Source organism: Papilio machaon, chromosome 16, assembly GCF_912999745.1.
Source record: "Papilio machaon chromosome 16, ilPapMach1.1, whole genome shotgun sequence".
NCBI classification, from domain to species: Eukaryota; Metazoa; Arthropoda; class Insecta; order Lepidoptera; family Papilionidae; genus Papilio; species Papilio machaon.
In genome coordinates, this window is record NC_060001.1 from 3899988 (window position 1) to 3916005 (window position 16018).

At 31.3% G+C, this 16018-nt stretch overlaps 5 protein-coding genes across 8 annotated transcripts; 3 read left to right on the forward strand and 2 right to left on the reverse strand.

Moving 5' to 3' along the window:
• Nucleotides 1–91: 91 nt before the first annotated feature.
• On the reverse strand, nt 92–2026 carry LOC106716639 (maspardin). The gene is made up of 5 exons (XM_014510192.2): nt 1842–2026; nt 1520–1760; nt 1105–1334; nt 718–966; nt 92–277 (listed from the first exon to the last, which is right to left on the reverse strand). The coding sequence occupies exons 1-5, from the start codon at nt 1938–1940 to the stop codon at nt 137–139; spliced, it is 960 nt and encodes a 319-aa protein (XP_014365678.2). The 5' UTR covers nt 1941–2026; the 3' UTR covers nt 92–136.
• Nucleotides 2027–2655: 629 nt separating this feature from the next.
• On the forward strand, nt 2656–6655 carry LOC106716502 (coiled-coil domain-containing protein 112-like). The gene is made up of 6 exons (XM_045681636.1): nt 2656–2800; nt 3034–3152; nt 3561–3686; nt 3996–4197; nt 4587–4717; nt 6638–6655. Exons 1-6 carry the CDS (start codon nt 2656–2658, stop codon nt 6653–6655), a joined length of 741 nt encoding a protein of 246 aa, XP_045537592.1.
• A 788-nt stretch (nt 6656–7443) lies between these two features.
• LOC106716630 (tetratricopeptide repeat protein 19 homolog, mitochondrial) lies at nt 7444–8630 on the forward strand. Its single transcript, XM_014510184.2, has one exon. It carries the CDS (start codon nt 7543–7545, stop codon nt 8515–8517), a length of 975 nt encoding a protein of 324 aa, XP_014365670.2. The 5' UTR covers nt 7444–7542; the 3' UTR covers nt 8518–8630.
• A 414-nt stretch (nt 8631–9044) lies between these two features.
• LOC106716598 (peptidyl-prolyl cis-trans isomerase 6) lies at nt 9045–10469 on the reverse strand. Its single transcript, XM_014510136.2, has 4 exons — nt 10212–10469; nt 9727–9934; nt 9441–9625; nt 9045–9292 (listed from the first exon to the last, which is right to left on the reverse strand). Exons 1-4 carry the CDS (start codon nt 10302–10304, stop codon nt 9161–9163), a joined length of 618 nt encoding a protein of 205 aa, XP_014365622.2. The 5' UTR covers nt 10305–10469; the 3' UTR covers nt 9045–9160.
• Nucleotides 10470–10989: 520 nt separating this feature from the next.
• LOC106716599 (transmembrane protein adipocyte-associated 1 homolog) lies at nt 10990–14255 on the forward strand. 4 transcript variants are annotated; one of them, XM_014510137.2, is made up of 6 exons: nt 10990–11291; nt 11365–11660; nt 11741–11998; nt 12663–12849; nt 13252–13381; nt 13947–14255. In XM_014510137.2, the coding sequence occupies exons 1-6, from the start codon at nt 11203–11205 to the stop codon at nt 14112–14114; spliced, it is 1128 nt and encodes a 375-aa protein (XP_014365623.2). In that variant the 5' UTR covers nt 10990–11202; the 3' UTR covers nt 14115–14255. The 4 variants fall into 4 exon arrangements, with proteins under 4 accessions (XP_014365623.2, XP_014365624.2, XP_014365625.2 ...); XM_014510138.2 differs by having other exon boundaries at nt 13950–14255; XM_014510139.2 differs by having other exon boundaries at nt 13252–13404; nt 13950–14023.
• Nucleotides 14256–16018: the final 1763 nt, after the last annotated feature.

The following is a 16018-nucleotide window of genomic DNA, read 5'->3' on the forward strand; positions in this document are numbered from 1 at the left end:
TTGCATACTTGAATCATTACCTATAAATGGCAGCCATTAATAAATTGTAAGATGTAAAATTTTAATATTTCTATGAAATGCATAAACACATTAAAAACAACCTGATTTCCAATGATATAAAGAATAATTTTCCGTTTCACGATATTTTAACAAACTTATCCCTCTGGTTGAAATAGCTGACGGAAGCCTGTTCAGAATTGTTGCCAGACTTTGGTTGCGGTACAAGACTTAGATAAGATGATGATAATTCCGTGCCATCAAATTGACGTAAATGTATCTGAAATAAGTAAAATAAAATTTTTAATGTAAGTTTTATACATTTTAAAAACCCAACAATTTCAATGTGCCCAAGCTACAAGGTGTTCAAGTTTATTTAGGACAAGTCGGCTACAAACTTTCAGTTTTAAATGAACAATGACTGATTAAGGTTCAGTTACCAAGGAAAATAGGAGAAATTGTGCTTAAGTTCTCAGTATTTTATGCACATATGTTTTAACCTGACAGTCCAATCGTTATGACCGAGTTACAACTGAAGGTGTGTAGGTATCTATATATATACTGAAATATTTACACAGTTTGATAATATTTCAAATAAAACAAAATTTTATTATTATTTATCAGATCACTATTGTGTGAAAAATTTACCAATACTTTCATACAAAGTACTTTTTTGACAATTTTTGGAGGAAACTTGGCCAAATAAAAGAACTAACTTACCAACAAATGTAAATTAACTTCATCACTTCTGCTTAGATATGGAAAATTGCCCCCACTTTTTAAATGAGCCAGTTTAGCTTGTGGATATGATTTGTATAGATCTTCTCTAACTCTTGAACTTAATGCACTTTCATCCCATACATCCATTATTGTTATTGGCATATCATTCAAAATATGAGGTTGAATGTAGCACGGACTGCAATTGAGAGTTAGTCTTGATGCCAGTTCAGATTGGTTGAGTGACTCGAGCTGAAATTATAATTAATTAGTAATGAAAAAATGAATTTTATTTATAAAATTAGATGGGTTAATGTCAATGTTTCTTCAACATAGTCATTTAAATATGTATTGTTCATTTTATTTAAACAAAAAAAAATTATTTCTTACCCTTTCTACCATGAAATCAATAGATTCAGCTATCCTCTTATCAACTTTATCAGTTGTAAAATTTCCCATTAACATTCTTTTCAGCACTAAAGATGGAAGTAACCAGAAAAGTGCAGATGAATCATTGTATTCAAACACTGAAGTGTCTGTAAATGTATTACATAGAACCAATGAAGCTACCCTTGGACAGTTTCTTGTAAGCTCAGCAAATTTCTGAGCCATGAATCCTCCTACAAAAAATACAATTAGAGATAATCATCTACAAATTTTACATATAACAAGAACCATTATTTAAGAAGGTTAAAATGAGTAGCTAATTGAACCTCTGGTCAGTTTCTAATATAAAGTTTAATGTCTCTAAATGTTTTTTTAACTGTTCCATAAATGCACAATTTTATCTAATTGTTATAATTACCTAGTGAGGCTCCATAAATGTGTACCCTGTCTAGTTCCAAATAATCAATGAGACGTTTAAAACCATCAATCCATTCTTTCATATTCCAGTATGGTGGAGGTTCGGCTGCTATCACGCGAACGCCTCTCGAGGCCAAGCCCATCACTTGCATAAAAAACACGTCGGCAGTTCCAGAAACTGGTGGCAAACATATTAAAGGACAGCGAACTGATTTTGGTCCGCTATCAAATATACGCCAGGCCTAAAAAAATAACTCGGCGATTTATATTTAAGTAAATATGGGTTAAATTCAATGCCCTTGTTAACATTTATTTTTATTTACCTTGGAACCATCTGAATCGACGACTATTTTCCGCAATGGAATACTACTTCTAAAGCTTAGATATTCATTAGATTGCGACAGATCACTCATGTAACTCATTATATATTAGAATTAATTTATTTTTGTATTATTTTTATTAAACAAATATTCACAAACATGTCATTGACATCAATTGTGTTGACGTTGACATTTTCCTTTTTTTTATTTCTGGCACTGTCAAAGAGTAAATATAGGTTTTTAATGTCCATAGATTAAGTAGCCTAACCAAACACGACAAGAAAAACATGTTTTTAATATAAAAAAGATTTTGATAAAGATTTATATCACGTCTTTACTTTTTAATTTCTTACTCTTTCTTAAATTTTACGTATCTAAAATTTATGTTTCATCTAAAGCCAATTAGGTCTAAAGGTATTCGTACGATTATATACACCTCATCAAACTCAAGTAGCTGAAATGTAAAATATTTAATTTGGGAATTGCTAAGTTTAACTATGTTTGTTTTCCTGGTTGATTAGTTTTCGTGTTATATTTGTTGTACAGGCTCGGGCATCGGTGTAACAAACCAATATAACCTTTGCTGTCTACCCCAGAGAGGTTAAATGACGTGAAAGTATTATATATAATTGTATATACAAACTCACATCTAGGGCCTAGGCAGTCACGTTATCGTTATAGGAGTTTGTTAATTGCTATAACAACCTTAACAAGCCATTAAATTGTTTGATCGATAAAGATTCAAAGTGACAACGTTGTTAAATATTTTATTTATTTCTTAATTACTAAGCTAAAATAAATAATTAGTTTGTAGAATATGAGCAAAACAAGTAAAAATTCGGATGAAACTAATGGAACTACTCTTGCAAAGTTAAGAAGACTGAAGATACAAGAAAATGTATTGGCTTCCTCAATTAATAAATCACTATCCTCGTTGGGATTGGACGAAGAGAATTTCACAAGTTTTAAAGCTTTGAATGAATTTAAAAAATACGAATCGGCATTGCAAAAAAATTTAATCGAAATTAAAAATCTGTTGGAGGATGTTAAAATAGCCACAGACACTCGAGGAGACATCGAAAAGCTCGGTTAGTTTCAACTACTACTCAAAGGAATACTCATTTAAGACAAATGATTTACATTTGGTATTTGAAGAGTTCACAATAACGTACTTTCTATTGTACCTACATTTCAGACATCGACGAAGTTAAAAGAGATGTTTTAGGGTTGGAAGAAAAGTTAAGAACGTTTAAATCATTTTTACGAAGTGAACTAAATTCATTGAAAATTAGTGCGAAAGAAATTCAACAGCAGGTAAGATTGTGCTATTTCCAATAATTCAAACTATCTATTTTTTAAATTTTTTGGTACAGACAAGATAAAAAATTCTACTGTAATCTCTGTATCTAATATACTGAGCTTACTAGACTTACCGTGGGTTTTTGAGACCAAAATCTCCATATAAACTTATTGCCATTCCTGACAATATATTTGAGAAAATAGAGACATAGATGTTTTAAACAAGAATTTTAGGCTCAGAAACGCACTACACCTACAGAATACACCTAAAATGTGGTTTTAGACAACTTACGTTTACGCTTACAAATGTTCAGAATCGAAACCAGGACCGGGATAATAGTTCGAACGCTAAATTTGACCATTACATTAAGTAAAGTCCAAACCATGTAATACTATGAATACACAATTATGTCCTGATTTTAGTTGTTGATCAATCAAAAAGAAAAAAAAGTTTTAAAAAACACAGTAACCAAAACTTCTGCAAAGAAATTTAATGAAATCGTACCGAGTCCTGTCAGAATTCTTAGAAATTCTCCATTCAAGTGTCCGGTGAGTTAAATATTGATTATACTAAATGTAAGCTCTCGGTCGCCTGGAGGATATTTTAGATTTCTGCTTGTTAAATGAATGTTGCTTTAAATTTGTACTCTCTAAAATTTCGTCTAATATTGTTAAATGATTCTAACTGCTGCACTTGGAGGTCCTAGCAGCTTCCTAGTCGAAATTTCTCGCACTAAATCTATGCTAAGGGTCTCAATTTTCTACACTTTTAATAATAGTCATACGGTTAAGCTTCGCTCAATATTAATCTATGTAATATTACAAAAAATGTTTAACTAACTATAACTCTGCCTATAGGAAGTACAGAGATTTCAAGAATTCGTAACGAGTAGCAAGCGTTACAACGGTTGGAACGAATACAATTATAATATTTTCATACAAATATGGAATAAATATTTTCACTCTGGAAATGGCGAAGATGTAACAAATATTGACGATGGAACTGAAAATACTGAACAGTTTCATCAATTCAAGAACGAAGTCATGGCAAAGATTTCAGGTTTATTTCAATAGATAATTCACTATTTTTATTGCCCTCATGATTTATATACACAGATTTTTCTACCAATATTGAACTCACATTAATCTTAAATCGAAGAAATTTTAAAAACATTCGAAACTTTAATAATTAAATATTACTAACTGTGTCGCCCGCGACTCTGTCCGCGCGGCTTCAAAAAACCTTAATAAGTAGCCTATGTATTATATCTGTACCAAATTTCATCAAGATTCGTCGAGCCTTTCCGGAGTTACCTTCAAACAAAAATCCATCCATTTTAACATTCTCATTTATAATAATAGTAATAAAGTAAAAAGTAAAATTATACACACTTTTTCTAAATAAATAGAAATAAAAACGTTATTTTCTAACAATCGTTTGTTTCATAGGAATATCTTATGTTGATATAAAGTCGCATTATAAATGGTATTCACAATACGTTTATTTAAAAAATAAACAGCAAGAAGCTTTAGAAAAATGGAAAGAGAATAAACAGAAATTAAGGAAACCAGGACATGAGGTAATAGGTTTAACCTGGATATTATCTACATAATTTTATTTAAATATAACGAAATTTAATAACAATAATGAAAAGAAAAATAATATTGCGAAACTTATAACGGGTTATGTGTCCGTTAGCCCCAATATATCTTGCCATATTTATTGATAATTTTAGTTCACTGTTTTTAAGCACATCGCTCGAGTATTAATTTCTGAAACACTTAAAACTGAGTTTTGTTTCGTTAAAATGTTTCGATATTGATCACGTACACTATGGTAGATAAATATGCACATGGATACAACAATCTTAATACATTTCACAGGCAAAACAAGTTTCACGGTCAAACAGGTCATCAGAGTCATCTAATATTGATAAAATATTCCCGATTAAACAAACATTTAAAGGTAAGAAATTTATATCTTAGTATTATGTAATAATTATATAATATTTTGTAAACATAGGTCATAGATATTTTTTTTATAAAAGAAGGGGACAAACGAGCGGCGGGAACACCAAAGTAATCATCGACGCCCATGGACTATTTATTATCTACTAGCTTTTACCCGCGACTCCGTCCGCGCGGAATAAAAAAAAAAAAAAAAAAAACGGGGTAAAAATTATCCTATGTCCTTTTCCTGGTTCTAAGCTACCTGCTCACCAATTTTCAGTCAAATCGATTCAGCCGTTCTTGAGTTATAAATGGTGTAACTAACACAACTTTCTTTTATATATATAGATTTTTGTTTTCGATTTTATTTTGGTCATGGTAAAGCTTCGCCTTTTTGACCGTTATTTTCGAATATTAAGATCATTCTTCGCTCCGAAGAAAATAATGGCTTAATAGAATAACTGTACCTATATAAACAAAAAATTAAGATAACAATTTTAGAAGTGATTTTGAAATTTCCCTCTATTCAAATGTTAAGCCGACTCTGAATGTAATTTCGACCTCTTAGCACCCAAGGTGATAAAACCCGTTCACAATGTTCAACATTCTTGTTTTTTTTGTCATTTTTTAATTACTAAACTAACGATAACGTGCAAAAGATTTTAATGAGTCAAGCATAAGCGCGATATAGTGTTTTATACCTTATTCAAAGACCTGTAGTCGCACTTTAGAAACTATGTATACATGTTATGTTCGGTCTTATTATTAAAAAAAATCGATCTGATCATACTGCGGTAAGGCATTGAATGTTAGGCAATTAAAATTCTTGTCTAGTCCTACAATACACAGCCGTGAATGCACTAGAGAGATTGAAATATTAAGTGGAATTATTTTTTTTGTGCTTCTCGTTTCATGATAATGAATTGTATCTGTAACTCCACTGCAGAAGAGAGAGAGGACAGAAAAAAAAACATATTTCTTATGTATAACCGTACAGTTTAGCATTGGTGGCTCAGGGGTTAAGCGTTCGACTTGTCACATGCAGGTTCCGGTTCAATCCCCGCCATGTACCAATGTGTTTTTGAATTCTATATGAACATTGATCAGATGTAACCACATTAACACTCACCTACGAAATAATTGGAAGATGTGTTTGAACTCAACCAGCCCGCAATTGACCAGCGTGGATAATTTAAGCCTAGTTCCCTCTAACTTATGGTAACTCCGACGCTTGCGGTGGGATGTATATAAGCTGATAAACAACGATTCATACAGTAATCGATGTTATTTATATTTGGCGAAAACATTGTATCATATATGCTAATTTACTTAACATTGCATTTAATATATTCATTGCTGTTCAAATACATTGGTAGATGTTTTATCTTCAAGGCCAACAAGTTTTGTTTCGAGCATGTAAGTCGCCATCGTTTAATAAATGCCTCGTTCACAATTTGCACACATAGGTTTTTAATTTTTTTTTCACTAATAAAGAATAACATAATAATAAAGTATAAATGTCTTTATTGATTTTTTATTATTTATTTCAGGTGACTTTAAAAATGTAGCCAGTTTAATTAAGGAGTCCTATGGGTACTATAACTGTATATTGTAAATTATATTGCATACTGAATATGTGTAATTTTTTTAAATTTTTTCTTTATTTTTGAGAAAGTAAAACAACTTGGGAATCACCTACAAACTATAAAAACGAAGATAATTACGATGGATTTTCAAGAATATTAAAATCAACCGAACAATGGAGAAATAAATGCCAGGGAGAAAAGGATAAAGTGCAGTTATTTTGCGCTTCCACAATAGATAAAAGACAATTGTAAGCTACGTATATGTTAAGTTCATATAAAAATTAAATATGTTTCTTGCTACTCTTGTATTTTTTCAACTTTTTTGAAATAAGTTTGGGGCGACCTATTGATCGCACACACAGGTAAAACAAAATATTATTTTCAGAGGAATTCCTTCTTGGCGTTTGGGATTACAAAATATATGAGGACAAGATATAGGAGGAGTCCTTGATGAATATTCAAGAGTATTTCTATTAATTTTCCTCTGGGTTTTAGCAATCTGACCAAGTTGCAGGCGTTCAACAACGGTTCAATGGTATGAAAATGTTCTGTCTCATAACAGCCACGTTGTGCAAAGCTGTTCCCATCCAATTACCTAATATCAAGTAACCCGATGCTTGTGTAAATATGAAATAAACGTTGGTGATTGTATAAATTATTTTTATTTTTAAAAACCTTGTAGCGATTTTCGTGGTAGATTTGGGTGATCAATGATCATCTAGCAACACTCAAAGGCAACTTGATTTGACAGGAAATGTCAAGTGACCAGCTGTGTTTACAAAGATTGGTCGTCAGTCATAATTTTTATAAATCTTGAGCCTTACATAACCAATGAAACTAATTACACATTAACATATTAATGATCCAAGATGACATCGCGATGCAGATATTTTTGTAGAAGGTTACTGCAAATGAGAAGGTATTATTACCCAACAATTCAACACTTACCAAAAGTTGCATTTGGTAGAACTGCCGTGCCATGTACCTTAGGGTTTTCATTGTTCACATGGTTAGGTTTTAACAAGAAACTGAGCGCGGAAGACGAATTAATTAAAACTATAAAACATTGTGTTCTCTTTACACAAAGAGGCGAATACGAAAAAGCAGAACAACTGTTACATATCGCATTGAGGCAAGCACAACAAATGCGAAATGAGGCTGGTGTGACATATATTTATGATGTAATGGCCAATTTGGCTTTAGAAAGAGAACAACTGGATAAAGCTAAGCAGTTATTTGTCGCTGTCACCCAAAGAATAATGGCGGAAGGTGCAAAAGAAGATGATCCCCGTGTTATACACATTAGTGCAAAGCTAGCGAGAATAAGTCATTTGAAAAAAGAGTATTCTACAGCTAAATTAGGTTATGATTGGTGTTTAAGTAAATTGAAAAATTTACCTTCAGAAGCTTTAAATGAAATGGAAAAACTTATAGCTTTGACAGAAGATTGGTATGGACGTTTATTAGTTGACTATGAGAACAGTAATAAAGGGCTTGATCTGATGGTAAGTTCTTTGATCAGAATGGAGAAATTGGAAGATGTGGAAAAAGAGCATATTGTGATACAGATGAATGACATTGCAACTGTTTGTGACCATCTTGAAAAATATGATGAAGGAATAAGTTATTTATTACAAGCTATTGAAATTGGTAAACAATTACCTGATATGGACGAATTAGGAGCAGTTTATGTTAATCTAGGAAGGCTGTATATGAAGAAAATGTTATTGGATAAGGCTAGAAAATCCTGTGGAGCCGGCTGGAAACTTGGTGTCACTGCTAAAAATGATGATGTCAAACGTGAAGCAGAATTATGCTTTAAAGAAATTAAAAATTTGTCCTAAGTAATTTAAGAAATAAATTAATCTATCTAAAAAACTTAACTACTGTTCCAATAACATACAAGAGAGAATTGTGTTATTAAAAAATATTTAGATTTTTTTTCCATCTATGGAGTAGGTAACTTTTAGTTTGTTTTGTATATATTAATAACTAGCTGTCGGCTGCGTCCGCGCAGAATTAAAAAATCATAAGTAGCCTATGTGTTCTTCCAGACTAACATCTACATCTATGCCAAATTTCATCAAGATCAGTTGAACCATTATGGAGATACGATCCATTCATTCAAACATTTTCACTTATAGTATTACTAAGTTAACATGTGAAATACGAAAATACCTTAACTCAAATTTTTTTTTTCTTGTTGCTTACATTTTAAAAGGACAGTAATGGACATTTTAACAACAAAAGAAACGTTAGTGTTTTTGTGTCTGCAAAATAAAACAAGAAGTAATTTTAATTATTTTATTATACCCAAAATCTCAATGAACTCATAGAAGATTTTAAGTGAAATTATTAAAAAGAAATGAGTATGTAAAACTAATTCAAATGCATGGTAAAGTAAATTATCACAAGTTGTGACAAAACACAAATATTTTATAATAATTATAAATGAAATTATTTTTAACTAATAATTTGTGATATGTGTTATTGAGCACTCTCTTTTGTTACACTGAATGGTTCTGCAACAACTTCAGTGTGAGTATCGGCAATAACAACATCTTTGACGGGACGGTCGTTGGCTCCTGTCTTACTTTTCTCAATCTTACGCACAATATCCTGCAAAGGAAAGGATTTTTAACATCTAGTTGAGAACACAACAATATTTATGTAGAAATTAGAAATCAAAATTAGTGATCCCTATATTAATATTTAAAAACAATAATTTCACAGTCAAGGTTGTATTTTTTTATGCAATAATACATACCATGCCTTCCAAAACTTTGCCAAACACTACATGTCTGCCATCAAGCCATGGTGTTTTTGTAGTGGTGATAAAGAATTGAGATCCATTTGTGTCCTTTCCAGCGTTAGCCATGGATAGCCAGCCAGCACCATAGTGGCGGAGCTTAAAGTTCTCATCCTCAAACCTCTCACCATAGATACTGCGTCCTGATAAAAAAGTATTTTAATATACCTACATTTTATAAATCTTAAAATATATTTTTAGCACATATATTGGGACCAAGAAGACTCATTAATTTAAAACTTACCACCAGTTCCATCTCCCTTAGTGAAGTCACCACCCTGGATCATAAAGTTTTCAATAACTCTGTGGAACTTGCTACCCTTGTAACCTTCACCTTCTTTCTTTTGTGCTAGTTGGAAGAAGTTCTCAGTTGTCTTTGGAACTGTCTTTCCGAAGAGACCGATTACAACGGAACCGGCTGGTTCTCCACCAATCGTTATGTCAAAAGTGACCTAAAATATATAAATAGAAAATAAAAACTTAAATTAGAAAATATATACGTAATAATCAACTATTGAATATGAATTAAATAATAGGACCAACAATATAATCCAATAAACCGTCACAAAGGATTCATTGTCGAGTAAGCTAATATAACAAAGACTAACGGAAACACGAAGCGTCACTATAAAAGTTCAGCGACCTTCCTAATATAGTTTGATTAAAAATGATTTTTTTTCGAAGTCGAAGTAAATAAATCAACGTGATATAAGTCGAACTGAACTATACCTTGTGGGTAACTTTAGGGCCCTTCGGAGCTTCTTCAGTCCAAGCTGTGGAGAACAGAAATAGGAGACCAAGAACCGCTGCAATTGTTCCCATTATGACGAATACTCTTGCCTTTCTTCTAGCTATTTTTGCTTAACGTACTATGTAATTTTTATTAATTAAAAGGTAACAACTGATTCTTAAAAGAATCCAATATCACAAGTTATCACCGGTAAAGTTTCTTTACAAATGGGATCGTGCCAACCCGGGTGAACGTCCACGTCATGTCAATGATCTGTCGTAAAATTAAACTTTAGATCAGGGGTTCCCAAAGTATTTTTCTACACGCCACCCTGCTGCCTAAAATAGAAATGCTCGCGCCCCCCTTCACTTCGATGCAGTATTCTTCTTCTTCGTGGTGGTATGCGTTTGTCCCGCGGCTCTGCGCCCCCCTTTACATGTTGTCACGCCCCACTAGGGGGGCGCGCCCCCCAGTTTGAAAAACAATGCTTTAGATCAAATTTTAAAATATTTACAAACATTTCAATATATAATTGAAATAAAAATAACTAACAACAAAAAAACTATATTAAATTAAATTTTTCTTTCAAAAGTTATTTTTGAAATAATTTTTAAACTTAAAAATAATCGAAATTTATTCGATTTTGACCTAAGCTAAAGATCGATTGAAATGAATGGAAACGAGCGAGCTTCTGCAATCACATCACTATTATGCAGCGTATTGAAATTGAACCGAATGAATTCTTGAAGATCAAGAATTGCTCGTAGTTGTGTACGTTGTGTACATTTGAATGGTGTCTTCATTACAAATTAGATTAAAAGTGAAGATATAACAACAGTAAAGTGAAAAACTGTATACCTTCTTACAATGTTAGAAAAGAGCTGACGTAATGAAACACAAATTTGATTATTAAAAGTCATGTTTTGCTTTTCTACCATTGCTTTCGAATAATTTCGTAACACTACAATAAATGGGCTTTTAAACATAAAAATGTACGGAATAAACGGATCCGATTTGCCCCCTGTTACTGAGGATACCTTTTGTAAATATGTGTTATACTACGAGATAAATAATTCGAGGTAATTGTTGATATGATATTCTTGTACGAAATAATATTTATTGTTATGCTTACACTGTTAAATCTTTTTGCAGGGTCCGAATCTGGGATTTAATAATTTTGATACCGAACGCTTTATTTGTGCTGTTCTTAGTGGTAAGGTTTAACAAGGCCCAATTAAAATTACGTGCTACGAGTAGTCCTATATTTTTGACATTTTACTCGTTGGTGTGGGGCAATGTGATTATCAGCTTAATACGATGTGGTGTTTCCATGACCGTTAATGCTTCTATGCCATTCGGTGGTCTGGTAGACAAAATATTATGGGTTACTGTGAGATTCTTTCTCTTAGCAACAGAAATGAGTGTGGTAATATTTGGATTGGCTTTTGGTGAGTGTTTTCAATGTCAAAAACATTAATTGTCCATCAAGGTTTTATTTGTATTATTAATGTTTTTATTTAAATTTCAGGGCATATGGACAGCAGAAGCAGTATTAGATATGTTCTTCTGGCTACATCATTTATATCACTTGCCTTCACAATCACACAGGGAACACTGGAAATTGTAATGCCCGATGACATATTCCACATTGATACCAGAGACTATGATCTGTTTGGACATGGTGGAATGCTGTTCTGGTTTACATCATCATTGGTGTTTGCAATCATTTACTTCATAATTCTCTTGCTACCATGGATTCCTCTCCGAGATTGTTTAGCTTTACCGAGTAAGTAATTCATCCTTATTGTCAAAAGATTATATTATAATATAGTATGAAGCATTCAAGATATATGTTACTACTAATTCATCAGCAAATCAGGCAACAAATATCCATTAGACTATATCATCTTAAATTAAATTCATTTAACATTAGCACATTTGAAAGAATTAGACAACAGTATTACTAAGTATTTCCAATCATCAATTCCAAGCATAACAACTTTATTGTAGCAATAAAGAGAAATCAAGGCCATTTTTTGCCAGTGGTCTGTGCTCTACAAATTTTCTTTGCACTTTATAGGTAAAAAAAAGTATTGAAGTTAAAATGATTCATAGAACACTTATTGAAAATGTTAAAATCTTAATACTGAATAATGAAAAGGTTTAATTATAATCAAAAGCTGCAGTATGCATTTTCTATTACAATGTTAACTCTATGTAGACAAGCACATGCTTTTATAACATAATATCACACTTCAGAGGTTGTAAATAACCTCATATGTGTTTTTCAAGAAATTTTCAAATTAAGTTGTGCTTTTTTTAAGCACTTTCAACTAATTTATAAGTTTTTATTTTTTATAAGCTCTCCTATTAGTAAGCTAGGCTAACATTTTTTCTTTCTATTTATCTAAGGGAATGGGCTAACTAAATAATAATAATATTTGTTACAGCGAAACTCTCATTTTATTTATATATACTTCTACTGGCTTTGTTGGACACCACTCAGGCAGTTGGTGCGGGACTCCTAGCATGGGGCTCCATGCAGTCAGGACTGTGTGTTGTTGATGTCACCACTTGGCTCTATTTCTCGCTCTACACTCCATTAGTTTATCACACATTCCTCAGCGAATTTTTCAGGTAATTGTTTAATTTATGTTATTAATACTTAGGTAAATTATTCATACATTAGTAGCCATTAAACAATAGTAATGATTGGTCATGAACAAAGAATTTTTTACTAATTAATAGCATTATTAAAAATAAGTTATAATTAAATAAGATTTCTATCTGCTATCATTGAAAACTTATCAATTCACATTAAAAACAAACAAACCTGTAACCAGTTGTTAACACCTGTTACTTGTCTTAACACTTTCTATGCTACTACAATTTTAGCATCCAAAAGTGAACTTTACCAGTGGCATCAAATGTGTTAAGTCTCGAATCTTTTAAATTTATTATCAAGTCTTTCCAAGGGGAATGTATATAGATTTTCAATATCTTGATGTGTTGTCACAATGATTGATTTAATATTTTCAGTGTGTCACAGCCTAGCATTATGTTTTCCTACAAGGCTCAGATGGACGAGCCCATGGAAGATGATCAGGTGTCATTACCCCACCAGCAGAGCTTCAGTTCGCTCAAGACAGATTCTGATTATATCTATCAGGTAATAGAGGTCTAGAAATGAAGGTAATTTCAAATTCTCTGATAGCTATTATTGAATAACAAAGGGAAAGTTTAAATAATTATTAAAAAACAATTGTGCAATTTTTTTATGTGACTATTCCACACATATGTAACATACTAGCTATTACCCGCGACTCCGTCCGCGCGGAATGAAAAATAGAAAAGGGGGTAAAAATTATCCTATGTCAGTTTCCTGGTTCTAAACTACCTGCCCACCAATTTTCAGTCAAATCGATTCAGCCGTTCTTGAGTTATAAATAGTGTAACTAACACGACTTTCTTTTATATATATAGATAGATTTGGACTGGGTACTAGTTTAGATTTTTTAATATTGAACTATATGTAAAAGATTTTGTTTAGTATTTCGAAATGCTATTATTCTATTCAAAATAATATTGCACAATTGTTAGTATTGATATTAGGCAAATAACGTAATTTAATTTACAACACATTTTCAATCTCATCAAGGAATATATAAATATCTTAGTTTTTATTTGCCCGATTATCTTAATGAGGGTACTTTTAATAAAAAAAAATCTTTCAGCAGAGTAACAGTGTATACGACAGTACGTTATTCGAGGCAGGCGGTACAACACCGATGAACCAAGTGTACAGTGCATCACTGCAAAGTCCTGATTCCATAGTATCAGGACAATCAATAGAAATTGGTGCCCCGCCTACGTTCCATACCCAACATATACCATCAACATAACAATAATACACAGGTATTCGATAACTTCATACATCCAAAGAAATACAACTAATTTTAGAATTAAACATCGACAAATCGAGCAACATTAAATAATACATTTGAATACATAGATAAGGTTAAATCCCGGGTAAATTGGAACAATCAATTGCTATTTTTTATTATGCTAATTAATATGATGAGTTTAATGATTTGGTTTATACAAAAAATTATAAAAAATTGATAGAATTGATCTTTGAATAATGATTCAAGTACAATATTGTAAACTTACGGTCTTCAGAGTGAAATTTATAAAATAACCTAAAATAATCCCATACACAAAGTACATTCTAGTAAAATTTCCTTAGTTTGCCTGCAATTTTCATAATAAATGTATGATTAAATGAATACACATTTAGATTCACACATTTTATTCTGTGACGTAACTTTATTTTCCTATCTATGTATTTAAATGTATTTTCAAAGCATTATTTGCTTGTCTAACATAGTCTCTATAGTTAAGGTATCTTAGAACGAATTACATCAAATGCGTATATTGATATAATTTTTTTTGCACCTCAATTTTTAATAGTTTTTATGTGATAGCACCAGTGATCAACTAACTTGAGACTGTACATCCCATTACCGCTTTAATATAGTGTTATGCAATGGATCCATCCATGTAAGATTCATATTAGAGTAAAGCTGTAACAGCTATCTATATTTGTAAATACAATGATAGCTGTACTGTTTATTACTTTACTAGTATTTTTTTCTTTTGAACTTCACCCGTTTAAATATTATGGATTTGGTGTGGTACATATCCAGTATAGCTGTCATAACATTCTCGAATAAATAATTTGATCAAAGTTAGGTTATGTGGATCTTAATTACTGTTTTTTTTTATTTCGCAACTCTAGGTACATCGTTTTATTGCTACAAATATATCTGCTAGCCCGAGTAGATTTGTCATGTGTATTTTTTATGCCTACACTAACAACGATAGAAGCACAATATCCACTCGGTCAGATAAGATTTAGGGTCTATCAACAGAAACCATTTCAAGAATTAAAAAAAATGAGAATGTTGCTAGAAAAAGTTAACAATCAATTACTGTTCAAGTCCCAATCATGTTTACACTCTTTTTTTTTGGTCACTGTATGTTCATGTATTATAAACAATTTAATGTTAATAATATCTGAATTATTAATTATCGTGTGCTTTGGTTTATTTATGTTTCTAATAAAATACTACTTTATTTCTCAGGAAAATATTTTATTGAGGTTATGTTGATTAAAATAGTTTGTAAACCAATGTATATGTAAACAGTATTTATTGAAATAGATAATCATTATCATTAAATGTATTCAGTTTATACATGTATGTTGCTGACGCAAGTTTTAGCAATGTGTTTATATTATGTGATTATTTATCTGTCATCTTGCTACCAACAGTCAATCAGTGATCTGTCAATGATCACTAATAAATTATATTCAAAAATAATAAATTAATTCTGCTGGTAACATACATTTTTATTGAGTCAATAAAATATCATTTTACTGGTTATTTAAACTGTGTTATCCAAAAAAATTTTAATATCTTAGCGAAGCTGATGCTATTTTATGATATTATTGACTTCATTTATTTGTGTTGAAATATTTATATTCTGTGATGATTTGCCTATAATTATGTTGTTGTTTTATAAATATTTTATATTTTAAGAAATATCAGATCTGATGTATTTTTAATGCGTATTCTTTATCTTTTTTGTTCATCATTCGATTATTAAAAGATACACCTTGTAAGAGTAGAGGATTGATATAGTTGAGGCTGTAGGTTGAAAGATTAGTAAGATCTAGAGCATTAAGCTAATTTAGAAAGAAAAAGTAATTTGTTGGTTTGTGAAACTGTATACTTGTAACATCAGA